Here is a 23,167-nt window from a genome sequence, read left to right on the forward strand (position 1 = left end):
TGACTACTTTTTAAAGTAATTTTAAACTTCTGAAAGATGTCTTTTTGATAAAATAATTTTTAATGGCGCTTTTCAATTGCATAGTACCTCACGGTTTGGGTCGGCTTACTTTTGGCGGCTTCCCACTGGGTGCTGAACGTACTTAGTACCCAAAACTTTTTTTAGTTACCCCACCTCGGTTGGGGTTTCAAGCGAGCTGAGCTGATATTAAAACGTGAGGTGTCACAGCTGTAGGCAGTGCAAATATAACGACACGCCTATAATCCCTCCCACTCTGAGGTACTAAACTAGATGAAAAAGCTAACCAAGCCAAAGTGAAGTGAGCTGACACGACCTGACCCATGGGGTTCTATGCAATGGAAATGCGCCATAAATTAGGCACTTTTTATGCCAGGGTTCCTGATTTTTTCATGTCATGTTCTTAAAACTACTAATAATAATTGCCTAATCAGTCTTTAATAAGACCTTTTTTAATGAATTTATAAACCTCTTTAATTACATACTTGTCATGATGCAAATAGTAAAGTTCGGCCACCTAAAATATAAAAAAATATAACAAAAACATAGAAAATACAGAAAAACAAAATTAGCTAATTACTAATTGCCATACAGAATAATCGATTGCTGAACAAAAATAAACAACAACTTTAAAGCGGATGAATTAATAAAGTTCTTTGTGAAAATTGTGTAATTAAAGTTCTGCCACTAAAATAAATAAAAGGTAATATAAATAAAACAAAAACATAAAAATATAGATAAACAAAATCAGGCTTACTGATTGACTAAACGATTAATCAGTTACTTAACGACACTGAAAAACATCTTTAAATTAGATTAATTAATAAACGTATCATATATATTTTTAAAACTGTGTAATTAAAACGCCAGCCACCAAAAAAATAAAAATAATTGTTATTTAAATACAACAAAAAACAAAAAATACAGATTAAAATCAGCTTTACTAATTGGCAAACAGATTAATCGATTGCTGGACGACAACGAACAACATCTATAGAGGAGATGAATTAATAAACTTCTTTACTATTTGGGTTGTAAAAACTGTGCAATTAAAGTTCCTCCAACTAAAATATTAAATTAATGGCAATTTAAATACAAAAAAAAATACAGATACTAATTCACAAACCGATTAATTGATTGCTGGACGACAATGAACAACATCTATAAAGAAGATTAATTAATAAACTTCTTTGCTATTTGTGTTGTAAAAACTGTGCAATATAAGTTCCTCCAACTAAAATATTAAATAAATGGCAATTAAAAAAAAAAATACAGATACTAATTCACAAACCGATTAATCGATTGCTGGACGGCAATGAACAACATCTATAAAAGAGATGAATTAATAAACTTCTTTACTATTTGCATTGTAAAAACTGTGCAACTAAAGTTCAACCAACTTAAATATAAAATAAATGGTCATTTAAATACAACAATTATGAAAAAATACAAATAATAATTCACAAACCGATTATACGATTGCTGGACGACAATGAACAACATCTATAAAGAAGATTAATTAATAAACTTCTTTACTATTTGCGTTGTAAAAACTGTGCAATTAAAGTTCATCCAACTTAAATATAAAATAAATGGTCATTTAAATACAACAATTACGAAAAAAAATACAAATAATAATTCACAAACCGATTAATCGATTGCTGGACGACAATGAACAACATCTATAAAGGAGATGAATTAATAAACTTCTTTACTATCTGCGTTGTAAAAACTGTGCAATTAAAGTTCCTCCAACTAAAATATAAAATAAATGGTCATTTAAATACAACAATTATGAAAAAATACAAATACTAATTCACAAACCGATTAATCGATTGCTGGACGGCAATGAACAACATCTATAAAAGAGATGAATTAATAAACTTCTTTACTATTTGCATTGTAAAAACTGTGCAACTTAAGTTCAACCAACTTAAATATAAAATAAATGGTCATTTAAATACAACAATTATGAAAAAATACAAATTATAATTCACAAACCGATTAATCGATTGCTGGAAGACAATGAACAACATCTATAAAGAAGATGAATTAATAAACTTATTTACTATTTGCGTTGTAAAAACTGTGCAATTAAAGTTCCTCCAACTAAAATATTAAATAAATGGTAATTTAAATACAAAAAAAATACAGATACTAATTCACAAACAGATTAATTGATTGCTGGACGACAATGAACAACATCTATAAAAGAGATGAATTAATAAACTTCTTTACTATTTGCATTGTAAAAACTGTGCAACTAAAGTTCAACCAACTTAAACATAAAATAAATGGTCATTTAAATACAACAATTATGAAAAAATACAAATAATAATTCACAAACCAATTAATCGATTGCTGGACGACAATGAACAACATCTATAAAGAAAAAGAATTTATAGATTATGTTTTATCATTTGTTGTGCAAAATAAATGGTAATTTAAATACACCAAAAACAAAAAATATGTATAAACAAATCAGCCTGACTTAGCAATTATCTATTAATTGATTGTTTGACTACAACCTCTTTGAAGGAGATTAGATAATTTTACCATTGGTATTGTAAAAACAACGTAATTAAGACACCTTAAAATATCATATGAATCAAAGGAAAATCTATACAGTATATTTAAACAAAAATCACATTAATCAACGGATGAATCGTTGAACGAAAATGACCCGGAGGACGACAGGGAGGAAAAAAGTGACAGAGAGGACATGCTATCTTCACGGCATCTCCAGTAAATGGCATTTAATAATGGGAATCATTTTATCCTCCCTCCCAACAGTCCTGGTCTTAAGTAGCCACCATGATCCACACACACCCACCCTTACCATCCATCATCACTCCAGCCGGATAAGTGACAACAATTTCCTCCCGAGTCCCTGTTAGAGGCGGTACTTCTGATTATCTCCACTCTCAGAGAATAGAGCTCTTCTGCCGTGCCACTTAAGATCATCATACAATTATGTGGCCCCCGTGTGTCCTCGCTTTCCGGGAGCGGAGAGGAAGAATCGATGGGGGGACAATGGGAGACGCAGCGATCGGGGCCTGAGAGGATGAGATCAGATCAAGGGCGTCTTTGAACGTACTGATTGAGATGTCAGCGCTCGGCGGTTCCAAGGGAAATTAGGGGATATCTCTGTGATAACTAGGTGGGGAGAAATCAGGGCGCAACACAACGTTTAGCACTAAATCCTGTACGACAAAGTGGAGCGAAAATACCTTAACCCCTTTGGAAATGCTGGGATTTGTGACCCCATTTACACATTGGTATTAACATCTGTTTTAGGCTATTTAAAGTACCCAGGACTTTGTAAACAAGATCAGATCATGAAATATGCACTTTAAATAATGCTTCCACCCAGCGATGAGTCAAAAAGGGACAATGCCCATTGGGCTGCTCCTGGGTTTTTTAATACATTGTTTGGTTAAATATAAACATGTTCTAGGTTAATTTAACCAAACAGTTGGGTTTGTCACTCTCCGACCCATTCCTTGTTTGAAATTGGCCAATTACAGGACAATATTTTGGTGATTTTTAAAGCTTGACAGCCCCTGGTCACCATCCACCTTTACTGTAACTAATAATTGAATGAGCATTTAGCTAAACATCTCCTTTTGTAATCCATGGAAGAAAGTAAAACATAAAGGTATGGAAAAACAAGATGACAAAATACCATGAAACCAGTGAACAAAAAACTACAGCTGGTGAAAAACCGAGTTTTTATAAAGAATAAATATAAAGACATAATTATCTCCATTGCAAGAATGACATTTTGTTTGTCTTCTTTGGGGTGTTGAAGTATGTTTAATAAGTAGGATTGACATAAAAGCCTAATTAAGATGGATTTGAGAAGCTTGATAAAGGAATGGCATGTAATTTGCACTGGTTCTTAAACGTGTTCTAGTTCATTTCGCACCCTGTTACGTTAATTAACAGCTGAAACTGCGACCGCATGAAATCACAGCCAACAAAATCCTCGGCTCAACAAAAGGGATTTTGACAGTTCTCAGGCAAACTCGAGCGCGACATCAAACAATAATTATCTCTGCTGTCGACATGCCTTGGTATGTGGCGTGCGACGAACCCCTCCAAAGCAACCGAATGCGGATGGAGAATCCAAGCATGAAAATCGTGACCCGGTGGTGAGGGTTTTCTGTTCAAATTGTTTCAAATGTATCCAAAATCTAAAAATCAACGAAACAATTTGACAGGAAAGCAGATTTTTTTGCGCGTCATGTGTAGTAGACTGGCCTGCCTGTGTCAAAAAAATACTGATGCATAACCGCTTTACATTCCCATCAGGAAATGACTATATATATCTATGCCGGCGTCTTGTTGATGCTGTCGATCTCGTAATCTTTTCAAGAAAGCAGATGGTTTAAGTAAACACAACACGCACATAAACATCCGCTGACCAATCTATCGCATTTCCTTGGAAATTCAATGGTTGAGGTACTCTGACATTTAATGAGATTAAAAGAAAACTTTTCAAGTCAATCGCAATAAGTGGTTGAGAAAAAGTACTGTAAATAAAGAATTAAAACTTTAATCGCACGTCTGGACTCACTGTTGGATGCGCTGAAGGGGAAGTGGAAGAAGGTCCTCCAGTTTCTGCTGTTGGAACTCAGGCCTTGATTCCTGAAGCTTCTTAAAACGTCTGAAGGCTTTGCTCTTCTTCAGCTGAACCTGAAAGACAAGCCTTAACTATTAAAGGTCACTCACCTAAAGGATTATTAGGAAAACCATACTAATACTGTGTTTGACCCCCTTCAGAACTGCCTTAATTTTACGTGGCATTGATTCAACAAGGTGCTGAAAGCATTCTTTAGAAATGTTGGCCCATATTGATAGGATAGCATCTTGCAGTTGATGGGAATTTTGTGGGATGCACATCCAGGGCACGAAGCTCCCATTCCACCACATCCCAAAGATGCTCTATTGGGTTGAGATCTGGTGACTGTGGGGGCCATTTTAGTACAGTGAACTCATTGTCATGTTCAAGAAACCAATTTGAAATGATTTGAACTTTGTGACATGGTGCATTATCCTGCTGGAAGTAGCCATCAGAGGATGGGTATGTGGTGGTCATAAAGGGATGGACATGGTCAGAAACAATGCTCAGGTAGGCCGTGGCATTTAAACGATGCCCAAATGGCACTAAGGGGCCTAAAGTGTGCCAAGAAAACATCCCTAACACACTATTACACCATTGGATTAATGAGAAATTGAACAGGTGTTCCTAATAATCCTTTAGGTGAGTGTATAGTACAATATGTTTCTTTTCAGCATCAGAATATTACTGTTAATGTATCAGACTTGCTATTATTGCTACTCTGGTAACATTCCACCACAATCTCCTTCCCTCCATAGATGACGCATGTGTCTAACTAATATGAGTGAGTTTATGTTATCACGTCAACGCAAGACACCTGCTCAATAAAGTCATACTTTCTTATATACAATGTCAGGCTAATGACATAAATCACATACATTATCATCGCAACTTTTCGTTAAATTTTTCACTTAATTTGACCTTTAAACTTAAATCTGCTCAGAATCGCGCTCTCTTTTGAGAAAAGCGCGAGTCTAAGTTTTGTATGCTAAGTAAATAATAAATAAACACGTCAAGTACACAAACCGATCTATCATGTTCGAACGAAGCACACGGCACGCTTAACACCTGCTTGACTCAGGTTTATGGCCGCGACAGCTGGGGTCTCCCTTTGAGGATAGCACTAATATTAAATCATAGCATGTTGGACATGCTGAGAAAGAAATCCTTTATTCAGACCACCATAATAAATATAAAGAGAGACTGGAATTCGGTTATTGCTGATTTGTTGACTATTTTTTTAACAAATACTATGTTAGTATTAGTAATAGTATTATTTTCAATATAATATGTGTGTTTACATTTACGTTTTTTTTCGATGCTTTAATCCAAAACAACCTGCATCACAAGGTATGTGTTTTATTAGTATGCTTGCTCCCTAAGGATTGAACCCACCTTTGACCTGTTTTACCAAATGCTACGCCAATGCATTCGATGCACATAACAGACACTCATGGAGTCTCAATCATAAATTGCTGACTTTGCAATATATAAAGTATTTAAACAAATAACATTACAAAACATAACGTTAGTAGGACTATCATACCAAATGTTCAATGAAAAGACGAAAAGCAATCAACTGTGAGGTGACACACCGGCCACATGAGTCACGTTGCAATAGCAAACCCACTGCCTGATGTTCCTGCAATTACATCCATGCAGGTCTGGAGGGAGAATCAATGCTAACTTAAACAACTCTGTCTGAAATCAATGAAAATCTGTCAATTTTACGCAAACGTATTCCTCCTCTTAATTAAGACATTAATATCCGCGAGGCTTCAGGCTTCCTCGGATAAATATGAGCAGAGCAGTTCTGCAGCTGGACGCGCAGCATGGAGGGCTTCGGAGCCATGCTAATGCTCTAAACGACCTTTCTGCTTACATATAGTCTGTGTCAGACCCAATTACTCGCATAGCGTGAAACATCTCCGGTTTAAATTTGCTTTAAAATGCCCGCCTCAGTTCACCGCCAGCGCACGGAATAAAGCGTTAGCATTAGCCTAGCGTAGCGTCGATTCTTTAACAGCAACCAATTCGGTCTAACAAGGAATCAGTCATACGTACACTTGGGTACAGGTGCCTTGCTAAGGGAGAAGCTAATTAGCAAAAAGAAAGATTTTTTCGGCCGACTGACAGAGGCTGCTCGCTTAAGTCAGGCGTAATGAGATGGTAGTGTTGGGCCTAATGGTACCACTGGGCTTTGCCTAGGAGAGATAAAGTGTCATCCATAAGCCTTAATCAGCTAGGTGACTCCATTTTTTTACTCTTCCAAGCGTCAATCATTTCAAATGGGCATCTTTGAGTTACTGACCCGACGTTTTGTCTTTTCTCCTTTTCCCGCGAGGTTGAGCGATACGCTACGAAAAGGTGCCACCGATGAGGAGTAGTACAATGACTTAATAGGTTTAGACTAATTAGAACGGGAGCATGACATACTGTCAATTGCACACATTACCATAGATCTATAGTAAATACATATTCATGATTTCATATTGGCAGATGTGAGCACCGGCTCTTGCGTAAGGAGATGACCTCTATCCGGATTTTATTCGAAGGTGTAAGAACGTGTCGTTCGTGAGAAGTCAATACCAAGACCCATTTGATTAGGTAACTTACAGGGGGTAGGGAAATGTTCATGCTATACTACACTATAAGTGCACTATATAACCACATAACAAGCCAAGTATGATCAACAAATGGTCACACAAATGCAGAATAAAAATAGTATTGAAATTGGTTTTGTTTACACAGTTTACTAAAGGTCACCTAATATAGACCTGAAATTTTAGCTGCACATTCAGGGGACACCTGAGACAAATCACACGTCTTGAAAAGCTGCCATATGCTGCCAAAACCACAATATGTCATGTGTCACACATCTATATTGTCTGGGTCAAAATGACCGATTTAGTTTTTACGCCAAAAATCATTTGGATATTAAGTAAAGATCATGTTCGATAAGATATTTTGTAAATTTCCTACCATATAAATTAAAAAATGCATTTATTATTAGATTGCTAATGACTTTATTTGAACAACTTTAAAAGACAATTTTCTCAAAATTTTCATTTTGCAGATTTCAGATTTTCAGATAGTTTCTCTGCCAAATATTATACTATCCTAATAAATATTTATTATTTAACTTTCAGATTATGTATAAATCTCAATTTCAAGAAATTGACCCTGAATTATAATGAATTTTTCAAGATGTAATATTAGTCTCATGTATCCCCAGAATGTGCCTGTAAAGTTTCAGGTCCAAATACCTTAAAGATAATTTTTTATTATGCCTAAAAGGCCAATTTTGGGGTGTGCTGGAAAAAGTGCTGTGTCTCTTTATATGCAAATGAGCTGCTGCTTCCCTCCCCGTTAACCGTTATCTACAGGGTTCCCACACTTTAACTTCAAATTCAAGGACCTTTCTAGGACTTTCCAGGTGCAATACCCTCAAATTCAAGGACTAAATGTGGGGGGGACACATTTCAAGTGAGAGCAAGGTTACATACATTTAAGATACATTGCTACAGTTCCCTTTCGAGGGAACTTGTGCTGCGTCACTGCGATAACACTTTGGGGACGCCTCCAGGGGTAAGTGTGTCTGAATGTGTATATCAAATTCAACCAATGGTGAGGCTTTAACGACAAAGACAGCAAGTATATCGCTATCTGAAATATTACTAAAGACAGCGTTAAAGGGTCGCAGGAAGTATGGCAAGGGAGACGCAGCACCTCGTTCCCTTCTCAGGGAACAACAGTTACATACGTAACAAGAGACGTTTTTATTTGTCAACTATGCATAAAAGCATTTTGGTATGAATCAACATTCGCATACAGAAGATATAAGCATTTAAAGCGAACAGTTTAGCACGTGTGCTTAAAAAGTCAAGATTTTTTATGATATTATCCTACACTACACAGGAAATAATATGGATTTTTTTTCTCCTAGAATTTTTTTTGCATAAAATAGATTCAAGCACTTTCAGTGACCTGTATCTATGCATATATATTTTCAAAAACTTCCCAGGGCCTTGATTTTTTCCCCAAGGTTCACAAGGATTTCAAGGACCTGTGGGAACCCTGACTTAGATATAGATCTTTAGGGAAAAGCAGCCAATAAGAGCCCAGTTTAAATGTAAACTTCTTTGATAATTCATCCTAAGTTGAAACTTCAAAATACTTCTTGATAAAATGACATGAAGTTTCATCAAGTGTAAGTGATTTATGATCAAAATGTAATTTTAGGGTGAACGAACCCTTTAAAAGTGAGTGACACTGCATTTTGCACCCAAAGCAGATATTTTGCAGAGATTTTCAAGAATCATAACTAAATATTCAGAATACACACTATTAGAAGTGCAAAGTGAGTTGTAAAACAAGAACCACAAAAAAAACAGAGGTGTTGTACTTACCATGAGAACTTTTTTGGCGGTTTGGATGTTGTCAACATACGTATTGTACAGCTGAAGGTGATTGCAAAATTCTTCGAACCCCAAACCGAACCTCCCCTGTTCTACATCAGCGAGCAGTGACCTGTTTCAAAAAAATAAAGCTTCATATTAAACCCAGAAGTAGAGAAAAACACACGACATCAAACAAGCAGAATGGAAATAAAATAAACATTTAACTTATCGACTTTTTAATCCCAAGTTTGTTGTTATTTAAATCTGGTTATCCATTTCTATGTTATCGTACCCTGCCCTAAAAAAAACTATTCTTTCCATTATATCCATTTCTGAAATCAAGGCATTTCTTGTCACAAATAATGAGGGGTTTAGTTCATAGATGTATTTGTGAATCCAGCTATTTGCGTTCATAGTCAGATTTGTGTGGTGTCATCCAAAGGCCCCTCCCTGTGGGTGGCATACTTATTTGAGACAAGGGTGCTGAGGCTAGCGCCCAAGGGCAAGCGAGCGGCGCTTTGTAGCGGGAATGCGCTCGTTGCGAAACCAGGAACAAAACAAGGCGTTCAAGAGGAAAGTGCTCTGGCTGTCAGGCACATTAGGGTGACATGGGTATAATTCAAGGGTGAGGGTGTTGACACTTGTGAGGGAGCTTATTATCCAGACTAGGTGAGGTAGACCAAACAGAAAGGCAGGTAGAGACACACACTCTCTCTAATGATGTTCCCTGAGATTTAACGTCTTTACGTGCCGGAAGAAGCAGCGTTTTGTGCTTGAAGTTGATTTAAATAGATTTTAATGAAGTTGCGAGGCAAGGTAGCCTCTGTTCATAATCAGGAGATGGCAGAGCAGCTGGGAAACTTCTAACAAGGGCAAAGGCCGGGAAAAACACGGTTTCCTTTTTGCTCCTCACAGCCAGAGGCTATTATGATAAATATGAAATTACGAGTTACATTTTTTACGGCAATTAAATTCTCCGGCCGTCAGGAAAATGACAAAGACAACATTAGCATTCCTTCCACGTCACGTAAATCTACATTAATTCGTAGCGGTTGCAACATCTGGGCTCGACCAAACAATGGAGGCCTATGTGGCTTCATGCGAGAACTGGCGAATACTAATTAGTCACCGAATTGTTAGCGCAACGCTAATAAAACAAACATCCGGGACGTTTTGAAACCCAAAAGGATCGCTCCTATATCAGTGACAAGACCCTCTTTCTTCATACTTGATCGTATTTGATGGGGGTTTTCAAACTGCATGTACTGGCATTATGAAACCCTGAAGTCTCACTTTTCAAAAAGTTTTTTGATTTTGTGCAACTTCAAAATGGTGATAATTGTTTGTTACAGTGCAATCTGGGATAATTGGGTTGTTCTCGCTACTGTTCCCCCCACTATCATCAGATAAACAGCAATGATTTTGATGAATGGTACTGGCGTGTCAATATATTCAAGTTTTGCTTGTTTATTTGTTTTGTTCAGAAGACTTTAATGAATCTAGAAGGTATTTAAGACGTCGTCAACCCAAGTGTATCAACGCCGTACAAATAATAAGCTTCAAACGAGTCAAACTTCCTCTGTCGAAAACTAGGAGGAAAGTTTTGATGAATCATACGTCACTAAGAAAAGTGTGTACACTACGCTAATACTCTCTCCTGAATGCGGACGCGACTAAGATGGCGGCGCTACAGGAAGGTATTTATTTTCGTTAATAAAGTTTTAAATATGGATATTTCTACAACAACACTGCGCGGATTACCCTCAGAAGACCTTTGTTTATCATCCTGGAGCCGTTTGGATTTAATTTGTGAAGGATGGACGCACTTTTTTTGGACTTGAAGGTCATGGACTATGGGTGGACCCCGTAACATTACATTTAATCAACTGAAAGATCTAAAACATTTTATAAAATATCCGAAAATGTGTTTGTCTGAAAAACGATGGACATATGCAACTCGGACAGCTTGGGGTAAATCATGGGTTTAATATCATTTTTGGCCGAACTATCCCTTTAAGTACAAGTAAAGTTTTGACATTTTACGTGAGTTATTCCTTAAACTCCATAACCATTTATACAATTCAGCTGTATGCACACATTCTAATGCAACTTTTACATATATTTTTAACATAAATTGTAATAATGACGTGATTACAGGAAGTGAGCGGAGTCGCAGAAGCATCTCCCATGACGCGAAATTATGCGTAAATACCTCGAATTACTAGAATTTCACGCGAATGAAGCAAGTAAACTCAAAATGTTCAAGCGTCCAACTACGTGCAAATATATTTGTTATTTTTACAAATATTTTTTACCATAAATTGTAATAATAAAAACACTATGGGTCACTCCTTCCATCTTCTCTTTGTTTTAACTAATCCAAGATAAAAACCTGCCGAGTTCAGCTAACAAATCAAATAACCTTCAACACCAAGCACAGATATCAACATGCATCTGAAGAAGCTTCCTGATAGCGATGCGGTTTCGGAGTACGCGGGAACTTTATTCGTTTTAATCAGTCAGAGATCTAAATTGAGAGACTGCCATTACGCTTCACTCGGCTCTTCAATAACCGATTCTAATGATGATATATGGTAACCAAGCGCCATTTATCCAAAACATGGGCTTTGAAATTCAACCCTCCATCTTCATTCAGCCACTGTTTGTAGAAAGGCCCGTCAGTCAAGCACTGATGGGAACCACGGGGACTCATTATTCAGACCATTTTAGGATTCTCGATCATCAGTCCACGCATGAAGCCCTCAAAGACAGCCAGTTCATCTCATTTCTGTTGTTTAAAATAGGTTTAAACAGTCGTAGTTCGGCCAATATGGGAATAACGAAATCTTTACTATTTGGAAACGTCCCTCTCTGAGCATGTCGGGCAAATTTTCAGAGATTGATCAAGTTGTTAAATATATCAAACAGCGCTCACCTGCATCAAGTAGGGATGATCTCTCTAACGCGGACTTGAAGGTCTTAATAAAAGACAGGAAGCTTGTTTGCTCTCAGGCTATTGGAATTTGAGAGAGGGCTCCTGCTTGTTGCGTTCAAATTAAAACGCAAAATGCTTCGTGCTACAGACCGCCTCAGATAAAATGAACAAGAACGAGCTTCTGTGAATTAATTTATTGTTAGTCTGCCCTGCCGGCATGAGCAGATCAATGCCGACGGTTCTTCAGGCCAGTGTTACTGATGTATTATTTCATCTTCTCATTTCCAGCAGCTCTGGATTTTTATTTGAGAAAGCCCTCACGAAGCAAACAGCCCTTAAGCAGGGCTTTTACACTATGAGAGTCACTGGCTTCATAAATTAATATTGACATATCATTCCTTAAATATAAGGAATAATTAAAGTCAACACAGTATTTATTACTTATTGTGAACTCTCAAATTGTGCAAAGCACTCCCTGCATAATATTTTATGAAAATGCAACAACTTGCAAACTCCTTCCTCGCCAAAAGTTGCCAGCCAGAGCCATCATTTGTTTATTGCCTTTCAGTAAATGTTCTTCATTAAATATATAAACATATAATATATCAAATGAACACTGCAAAAAATTACTTTCTTCTTTTTGTCTTGTTTTAAGTACGAATATTTAAATATTTTTAATCACAATGTATTTTCTTGATGAGCAAAATTACCTAAGTCTCATTTTTAGACAGAAATATACAATTTAATTGAATTCGTGATTTATTTTCTTAGGTCATTTTTTCAACCCTCGGCTTAAAAATTTTTGTCATTGTATCTTCATTCACTTCTCAAATGCGTAGGTTTCTTAAAAAAATAAAAACATTTTTGTAAAGGACTTTTGTTAGAGATTACATTCAGAGCAATGATCAAAACATGCTAAGTTTTTACTGTTTTTGGATCAGTGGATGCTTCAGTGTTTTATAAGTTGTCTAAGAGTGCCACCTAGTGGATAATAGAGGAAATATGGATTGCCATGAAAACTTGTCAATGGCAGGGAAGCGTTTTCTCTTAAAGGGGACACTTTACAAGACTTTTTAAAGATGTCAAATAAATCTTTGGTGTCCCCAGAGTACATATGTTAAGTTTTAGCTCAAAATACCCCACAGATAATTTATTATAGCATGTTAAAATTTACACTTTGTAGGTGTTAGGGTTGCCGTGGTGACGTAATTTTCCCACCGGTTAATCAGCGCGTCACAAACCTGTGTCACCGGGTGGGATGGGCTTATAAATGCGCATGCAGACGTGCACATTTTACTTTCACTTTTGAATTACGCAGCTGTTTAAATTCAGTGCTTGCGTACGCTGCGTTAAATCGCGTATGAATTTGCGTCAATGTGCGCAGGTAATTCTCAATGAACCCGCCAGTTAGTGTGTTTCCTCTCTCCAAGCAGAGCAACCGGCTACTTTTCCATAAAAGCGCTGCTTGAATGATGGGTTTATTATTTTTTTTGATGAAAAACACAACAACAAAACGTTCTCGCTTATATTAAACATCATATATGTATATTATAACAAAAACGAGTAAGCATGCGGCTTCTGCCATCGTCTGATCGGTCAGCTCGCCTGACAGAAATAAATGAAATCTGACACCTGCTGCTCTGTGACGTGATGCGCGTTCAGCTCCGCTGAATTCAGGCACCAGACACATTCAGTTGTTAGTGTGTATGCTCTCTAACGAAACTAAATAATTTAATTACACGAAAATATCAAAACGACGATGAAAGACGGTGTCGCGGTGGGCAAGTGATATAACCGGTGAGAGGCTGAAGCACCGGTAATCACTGTTTCACAGACTATCGCTGCAAGCCTAGTAGGTGTGAGCAAAAATGTGCCGTTTTTGGGGGTGTACTTTTAAATGCAAATTAGTTGATCTCTGCAAGGAATGGTAGTGTCATGGTTGGATAGTGCAGATTAAGGGGCGGTATTATCCCCTTCTGACATCACAGGGGAGCCAAATTTCAATTACCTATTTTTTCACATCCTTGCAGAAAATGGTTTATCAAAACTAAATTACTGGGTTGATCTTTTTTACATTTTCTAGGTTGATAGAAGCATTTGGGACCAAATTATAACACTTAAACATGAAAAAAAAACAGATTTTCATGATATGTGCCCTTTAATTGACAAGATAACTCGTCAATGGTGGGTAAAAGAGTTAAGAGGAGCCGCCTGGTGTACAACAAACACCACGCACCTTTCTACGTATTTTTTAGCTAATATATTTTCATGACATCTGGTATTGTTTGTAATTACAAAATACAAAACATTTTTATGCTTGTGTACCTCACTGGCGACTAAAAAGGCTGCGCATGTTTACATTATATCCCATAATCGTGCGTGCCACATAATTCCACATCAACTAAATATTTGACCGCATGCCATTATGTTGCTTTGCAAGCTTGCCTGAAAGTGTTTTTTTATTTAAATGTTTATTTAATCAGGGACAGTGCACATTAATAATGCATAGATATGTAAAATGTGCCAGATCTAGCCAGTATTGGTAGTTGATGTTATGGACAGAAAAAAATGAACAATAAATATTAATACATCACAAAAAGCAAGAAATTTTTTTAAAAGGCAGAAACAAGTAAAGATAAACTTGTATGTCATTTTTTATTATCCTACCATCCACAAATCACTTTAAATGATCACAATTTTGATGGGTCAATAACCATGTTTTCAACTTTTTTGAGAAACTGTTAATTGTTTAATTATGGGTTTGCCTTTATACAAGCAAAAACGCAAGCAAGGCAGTCGCCTTAAGCTCTGAAGTTTCGAAAAACAGCCGACGTGTGTCGGTAATGACGCGTTCATTAAAAATGCATGTGCCTCTTTTTTTAAAACATCAGCAATTACGAAAAGATTACTTTTATCAATGCATCAGGCTTTGAAGACATAAACAGCAGCCATTATGAGCAGGCAGTTGTCACCAATGATGGCCGACATGCTGGGATAAAGTGGAGATGGGTGAAGAAATTGCAGCTGTGAGCCTAAATACGGCATCCGAATCGATTCGCAATCCAATTAAAAGGAATACATAAGATAAGATGCACCAGGCTATCTCAAAGTTCTCAAACTTGATTCTCCTGTTAGACCCCAATTAATACTCCTCTACCCTCTCGTCCTTTTTAAACTGTATCAAAGCCACCCACCATCAGCTGCATCTCTCCCCTGAGCAGGAATATTCACTAAATTATTTAAAAGATACTTACTGGTTTATTAAATGAATGGATTTAATTGAACTGAAGATGCTTTCTCTAATGTCCTGCCGGAGGGTTCCTTTGGCCTTCAAGATCTCCACAAAGTACTGGAGAAAAGGAGAGAGAGAATTAAATTTACAGACGCCACTCGTACATGACTCTTCATCTCGTTGAAAGCGTCACCTCTCGTCGCGTACCCTTGACATAAAGACAAAGCAAATCTGCGGAGAGCAAAGCATTTTGCAGCAATAACATCTCCCTTACTTCCAAAGGCTTACATCAAGCAGTAGAGAATATGAAGTTTCTCTAAAAAGTTAAGATATTTAACTATTTAATTTGTGTGTCGAATGAAACAATGAGATAGATGTGCTAGTTCACCATGTCATTGTGATACACATAACCGCTAAAGGTTGTACACAGGCAAGAGTAAACTAACACATGAAGTAACCTACCAAAAAAAGGTATCTTGGAGATAAAAAATAATTGTGCGAGAAAATACAATAAAATCATTCAACATGTTGTAAACCTAAATGCCAAAAAGAACAAACCCCAGACTTTTTAAAGTTCACCAAAAAGTTAAAATTCGTCATAATTTACTCACCCATAATTTGTTTGTAAAAATGTCTTTGTTCTGCTAAACACAAGTTAAGATATTTTGAAAAATTTTAATAACCAAACACAGTGTTTCCCACAGGATTTTGAGATACTGTGGCGGCGATGACGTCACACGCTGATTAGCATATATGTGACGTCATTGCGTCGTGTTTTACTCTTTGATCCGTCACATTATATTGCATTTTAAAACAACTAGGATGCTATTTTTTACATAGTTTCTGTTCTGTTGTCTATAAAATAGTGACTAAACAGGACCCAGTAACGACCCACGACTCGGTAACTCTTTGTTTAATCCAATCAGCTCTTTCTTAAACTGCTGCTAAAAACGCGACCTTATCTGAAAAAAATCATCATACGTTTACATTGAGGCTGTACTGGTGTTGCTCTTCTCATCAGTGTTGTTGTGTTATGAGCGCTTTTTTATTAGAAATACGAGTGGTATTTTATTGTATAGCGCAGACAATTTGTTGCCAATTCAGAAATATGAGAGAATACACAGTTGCTGTTACTACAGACCACGTGCATGGGCATGCCGCATAATAGGTAGGGAGAGAGCTCGGACACAGACTCACATCAGAACGGGTATATGTGGGAAACACTATGCTAACCTTTTGTTAAGTCACTCTCATGATGAACTTAATCAGCCACCGACTTCTCTGTCCGTGACTGTTGACGTTTACGCGAAAAAGAGAAAGTACACGGAGTTAAATACTTTTCACTGTTATGTGAGAGAGGCGTGCAGGCTCAGCAAAGAGAGGGGAGGGGACCGGGGGCGCGCGCTGTTGCGCTGCACACAACGAGAGAGGGAGGATGGAGGCGCGCTGAGCGCTCGCTGCAATGAATTAAGCCGTTTTAAATAGTAAAATTAAAATGTAAATGGGAATCATGAAAAATCTATTTGTGGCGGCCAGTGTTGATTCTGTGGCGGCCCGCCACAGATAAATGAATATATGGGAAACACTGAAACAGATCTGGGGCACCATTTACTTATTTAGTATTCTTTTTTCAACATTACAACAAAAACACCGTGTTTCTGAGCATGCAATCTGTTCATTCGAGCCCCAATACTATAACTCAGTGTATTGCTTGGGATCGATCCATTCAGCTCATTGGTGACTATGTAATGATGTAAAGTTGACTTGTCTGTAGAGACTGACCGTAACGACTAGATCCAGCTGATCACAGTATCTCTGTTCGCTCTGAACCAGCTCACGCCCTACGCGGTTCCTCTTCCTCTCCCAGCGGTCCCGCTGATCCTGAATGCTGCGGATGCCCATGGGAGTGCTCGGATCTGGAGAAAAACTCATGACTGTCCAGCTGAGAGTGCTGATCTCTGATCAGTGCTGTAAAACAGCAAAGAGCCATTAATAAGCCAAATAAAATAAATGCATTTGATATACTATTTATTGGTTATTAATATATTTTATTAATAGTAGATTAGTAGTTGTGTTTTTGATAATTTTATTTAAGCTCTCAGATTACTTTAGCCAGTGTTAATTAATGATAAGTCATTTATAATGTAACAGTATAAAAAAATTGTTTATCATAAAAAAATTAATTTAGATATTAAGCTACTGTGAAGAGGAAAATGTCTATTTCTGTTTATACCTCACACAAAGTTATTGTATGGTTTCACATGACCAAATCATACAGACAACTTTTAAAATGATTAAATATTTGTGACCCAGTCTGTGAAAACCCAGCTGAAGTAATTTTTGGTTTCCTACATAAAATCATCCTAGATACATAATATACATTATGTAACAGAACTGGTAGTCATACACAGAGAATACGGTTACCAAGTCCAAGGTTTCCTCGAATATTGGGCTACTTTTTCATGTCCGCGGGTTGAAGCGACCTCAATAATGTGATATGTAGCCCCGGAAATACGAATTTTACCGGATGAACCTTGCCAAAAATTCAGATTTTACCCCAGAAATAGACCCTGCTTAAAAACTAGGGATGCACCAAATGAAAATTCTTAGCCGAAAACAAGGAAACCAAGGCCGAAAACCGAAACACTGAAAAAAATTATTATGCCAAATTATTAGTACCATTGCATTTATGGCTATCACTGTGTACTAACTTTACTAGGGGTGTGACGGATCACAAAACTCACGGTTCAGATCACATTACAGTTTTTGAGGCACAGATCGGATAATTTTTCAGATCAGCAAAAAGTCTAATAACAAATAAAGAAATTGCAAACATTTATAAAAAAAACAAAGCTGCACATTAATTAAGATCTGAAATTAGCATTAGGTACAGAAATCACTTTAAAAAAAAAATCATAACAATGTCTTTACTGTATAAATTAAATATAATTATGATTATTTTTATTTTTAGAGAAAATGATTTTCTCTTAGTCTTGGGTTGTTTGATTAACATTAATGACACAGACTTAAGTATGTTAATTGAGGTTACTGTCTCTTTAAGAACAAATAAGCACATACTGGTTTCTGACTGTAATCTATACATTCACTTAAGACATAAACAAATGTTTTTATTAGAAAAAGAATACTGTGGAGATAATTTTGTTTGTGTGCCCTGTCAATAACAGAAAGATTTTATGTTCGCTTGCTTTTTAAAAAGCGTCTCTCTGTGTATGCACTACTTAGTGCACTTAAATGTGCATGCACACACAGAGACGGGGGAAATTACAAACAACGCAGCATATATAGTCGCTCCACATAAAAACGTTACGTTTTTCATTGCTTTATTCGCCAAATGTATGTTAATGAACTACAGTATAAGACACATTAGCGCGACTCTCTCTAAAGTTTACACATCAAGAGTTCTGATCTTTGAAGGGCAAAGTGATGATCACATCTGACTAGAGCTGGACCGGACACATTCAACCGCTTGTGCGTCTGTGCGAACTAAGTTGCTCACTTTAGCGCCTTTTTGCGGTTAAATACTGGATGTTGCTTCAGACAAGCACGTGAAGGTTGCGGTTTCTGTTTGAGTCATCGCAACATTTCGGCCTTATTGTTTTGGTGATAAAAGTCTTTCGGCCGAAAACCAAAAATGCCTTTTGTCAGTTGCCGAATATTCGGTGCATCCCTAAAAAAACGTGATTGGGCTAGTTTTGAGTAGCAGTAGGGCGCGTTTTGCCGTGAAAATCTGGCAGCCCTGATAGAGAAACAAACACACATCCATGACTGTCAACACTGTTACGACTACCTTGGTAACAAAGTTGATGATAACAGAACTGACATGGCAGGAAATCTATGTACGACTTTTTTTACAGAAAATATGATATTGTTATGGCCTGCAACATCTTGTGAACATGACAATAAGTACCAAATTATTTAAATAAATAAAAATTTAACCTTTCGAAAAAATAATGACTTTGGACACAAAATCCACCTACAGTTATATAATCACCCGTAAAAAGAGTTGTTTTTAACTTATACTGTATATAGTATAGCTTCGTAATGCCTATAGCTTACTTTAAAGTTGTCTCAGCATATTAAACTGAAACGTAGATGCTAGGTTAATATCTTTTTTTTAAATGACAATGACTACTATTCTTAATATTTGTAAATTGCAAACAATACAGTAAAACAACTAAGCAAATGCCATTGGGTGCACATTAGACAACCAGCAATTCTGTCCCCTCTGAATTGCTAATGACAAACAAACAACATATGCAGAGGGTAAGCCACCAATTAAGGAAAGCCAACCTTACACGAATCCTCCACAACACAGACCAGCACACTCTCTATGTGATCTATGACTTATACGAGCTCTCTCTCACCCTGTTTCTAAGTAAGGTCTCTCCATCACGGTTCCCTCCGCCTCAGCCTGTGGTGTTGTCCCCTGACTCCAGGGTGTCCTCACTACACTGCCTCATTAGCGTCAGCTCTAATAGAGCATCAGGGCCAGAGAGTCGGACGAGACCAACACTTTAACAGCAATTAACCCTTGTTCTTTCCCTGGGGAGTAACACACTGTAAACAAGCCCACTCGATCAACCCAAAAGACAGAGAGGGTGCGCTATCCGGCATGCATCAGAAGATTACCTTCAAAGCATCCTTGAACAGTAAAAAAACACATTAGATGTCACCTTCCCCGGTTTGTGCAAAACCACCATAAAAATGCAACAAATGTGAAACGCGTCCCCTGAAGTGACGCCGACCCCATGCAGCCTCGGCTAAGTGTTGTGTGTGAAGCCGGGGTCCATTTTTATCAGCAACTTACTGTAAATTGCATCACTCTCGACACTCAAATAAGCAGTCAATTTCGAGAAATATTGCAGCATTTTAGGCCCAGTGAAGCCAATTAAAAGGAAGCCGAGGAAGACTGGGGGTCAGGAGTATCTAGTTAAAAAGACTAAATATGGAGCAACCGGCAGGGTTTGTTTGCATAACTCAGCCGCTTACATTAAACATCACTTTCATTTGTTGAAAGTAAGACCGCAATGTTTTTCAAATACACACAAATATGCACAATAACACAGACAAACAAACACACACAAAGACATATTTAAGCTTTGTATGCATCAAATATATAAATATTATTAGACAATACATGTAAATAAAACAGTGAAACAACATTGCAGAGCCAGGATGCGACTGAATCAGCCCCAACTGTGATGGTCATGGCAAATTTAAAAGTAGTGAAAACTGATATTTTTGGTTGTCCCCTTATGAAAATTATTATTAACTATGGTTTACTGCAATAACTATAGTTTTACCATGGAGTTTGATGTAAAAGCACAAATTCACCATGATCTTACACAATAGTAACCACAGTTTAACCTTGGATTGGTAGTAAAATCACTACAACCTTAAATTTACCATGGTTTTACATAGGGCTGTCAAAAGATTAATTGCGAATAATTGCAAACAAAATAAAAGTTTGTTTTTGCATACTATATGTGTGCGCTGTCTGTAAATATTTTGTATATATAAATACAGACACATGCATGTATTTAAGAAACATTTATTTTATATTTTATATATATACATAAACAAAAATTTATTTGTATATACATAATAATTACACACAAATATTATGCACAAACTTTTATTTTGTATGCGATTACTCGCGATTAACCTTTTGACAGCCCTTGTTTTACACCACAGTAAGCAGTTTAACCATGATATTTGTAGTCAAAAGTATAATATTGAAATATTAATAGTGATTATTGAAAAATCATATAATATATAAACGTAACACTTAAAAGTCTCAATCTGAGACGACAGGCTTTGAATTAACGTTACTGTTTCTAAAGACATTCACATACCACACATACCAACAGTTATGCAAAACATTTCTAAGACAGTGTGCTTTCGTCGAGTCAAGGATAACCACTAAGTTAAATGCTTTGATTATCGACACAACAACGTTTAGTATCTCATATAAAGTGCATAAATGACATGGCTACGTTAAAAAGATCACATTTGTTTACACGACTGCATCCTCTCTTTCACTATGCTGGAGAATAGCGCGTGACGTATTAAAGATCTTATTTAAGATCTGACAATAACGTTGGTGATGATTTGATAACATTACCACGGTTTCTAAAACAATATAAATGCTTTATGTATAAACCATACCTGCTGCTCGCCCTTTTCAAATTCAATACAGGCGCTCTTTCTGACGCTGTAGGAACTTCCGGGTTTTTCTGCGATATGATTGGTTGTTGTTCGCGAACATCGAAACCGGACCGCCCCCTGGCGACGTCATCAACCTCTGACGATACTTCAGCGTAAGCTTGAAGCTGACAGAAAAGGTAACATAAAGGATATTACTTTAATCTGCAACGTTTATTATTTAGTAAACATTAATGTATATACGGGGAAAATAAGCCTTTTTTATTTTAAAGACAAATATACAACAATTAATACCTAAAAATATAAACGCTGTAAAACGTATTGTAAACATTTTAATATTTTAATGGTGGGTAAAGATTAAACGCATACAAAAAAAAAATCTTTTTTGCATTATATATGTGTGTGTTTCGTGTGTTATTATTATGTATATTTAAACACACATACATACATATTAATGTATTCATTTCAGATTTTTTATTTATATATAATTTTTATTCATTTATATATGATATAGAATATATAAAATTATAAATAAATATATATACATATGTAAAAGTTTCTTAAATACATACTGTGAGTGTATTTATAATTACACACAGCACAATCATATTATAAGCAAAAACTGAATTCACTTTTATTTTGTTTGCTATTAATATTTGCCCACCACTATATTTTTAATATTTTAAATTCTTCCATTCATTCTTTCATTGAAGTATAGCCTACCTGCATTTAATAAAATGCAATTGTTAAAATTTTGACTAATTGACTACAGGCACGTCTTGTACCTTACTTTAAACTTCTCATCAATGAATAGATAATTCATGATAAAGTTTTTTTTTTGCAATCATTAGCAATACAAGAAAGTTTTTTTATACATAGTGCTTGCAAACCTTCTAACCATTTTTCAGACTCTGATGCATGTTAGATTAATTAAAAGGCTTCAGAGAAAAAAATATTTTAAAAAATTTATTTACAGTATCTTTTGCATCCTTAGAGTTTAAGAAAATGAATTTGGTTTATACTCTAGATGATACAGCTTAGGAAACGAAGGGAGGAAACACATATCAGCAAATTTCTGCTAATTATACATTGCAAGAGTGCTTGCAAGATGAAAGTGATGCCCTGTGATCAGGCTTGGCACTGTAATAGCCCCCAACTCCTCATAGACAATCTCTCCCACATAAGGAAATCCATCAGGACCCCAAAGTTATAAAGTGCAAGCATCAACGTATCTTACACTTTCTCCTTTCCCACAAACACAAAGCTTGTAACCCCACATCAGCGAAAATACTGACATCTAGTGTTGCGCCTGTGTGGCTATTATAGCCCCTGTCCTGTATAATTGATTTTACAGCCACCTTATGTAAAAGGCATCCAGTATGTATGTTAGGCAGTCATCGTCTATTAGAAACAAATCACTGACATTGAGAAATTAGTTTGTCGGTGCGTAACATTAATCACCGCTTATACAATTGCTCTTAATACTAGATAACATAAACAGCTAGTACCCTTGACAAATGCTCATTAATATGATAGCACTTACAATGTGCAGTATTCCCAGTAACAGCACAAGGTCTGTTTTTCAAGTGCCAGATGAGACCCGTGCCCTTGAGTTATGTTTTCTCACACAACTGAATGTGAACATACCCGAAATGTGTGTGTCAGGTGCAATAACATCTTCAGTTACATCTCCAACAGGCAGTGCATCAGACCAGTGTGTCACCTATGGATATACTGGGAAACGTTAAATCTGGTGTATTTTCGCACAGCTT

General features: G+C 36.5%; 1 protein-coding gene across 1 annotated transcript in view; it reads right to left on the reverse strand.

The window, feature by feature from the left end:
- The window catches only part of arhgef39 (Rho guanine nucleotide exchange factor (GEF) 39), a 65,301-nt gene extending 43,836 nt beyond the window's left edge, over positions 1–21,465 (reverse strand). Inside the window, exons 1-5 of the mRNA XM_065290127.2 lie at positions 21,399–21,465; positions 16,992–17,177; positions 15,232–15,326; positions 9,052–9,172; positions 4,598–4,716 (exon numbers count right to left, since the gene is read on the reverse strand). Coding sequence (XP_065146199.1) covers positions 4,598–4,716; positions 9,052–9,172; positions 15,232–15,326; positions 16,992–17,141 — 485 coding nt within the window. The 5' untranslated portion in view covers positions 17,142–17,177; positions 21,399–21,465. The remainder of the gene's footprint in view (positions 1–4,597; positions 4,717–9,051; positions 9,173–15,231; positions 15,327–16,991; positions 17,178–21,398) is intronic.
- Positions 21,466–23,167: the final 1,702 nt, after the last annotated feature.

The sequence above is a fragment of the Paramisgurnus dabryanus genome, chromosome 1, assembly GCF_030506205.2.
Source record: "Paramisgurnus dabryanus chromosome 1, PD_genome_1.1, whole genome shotgun sequence".
Lineage (NCBI taxonomy): Eukaryota > Metazoa > Chordata > Actinopteri > Cypriniformes > Cobitidae > Paramisgurnus > Paramisgurnus dabryanus.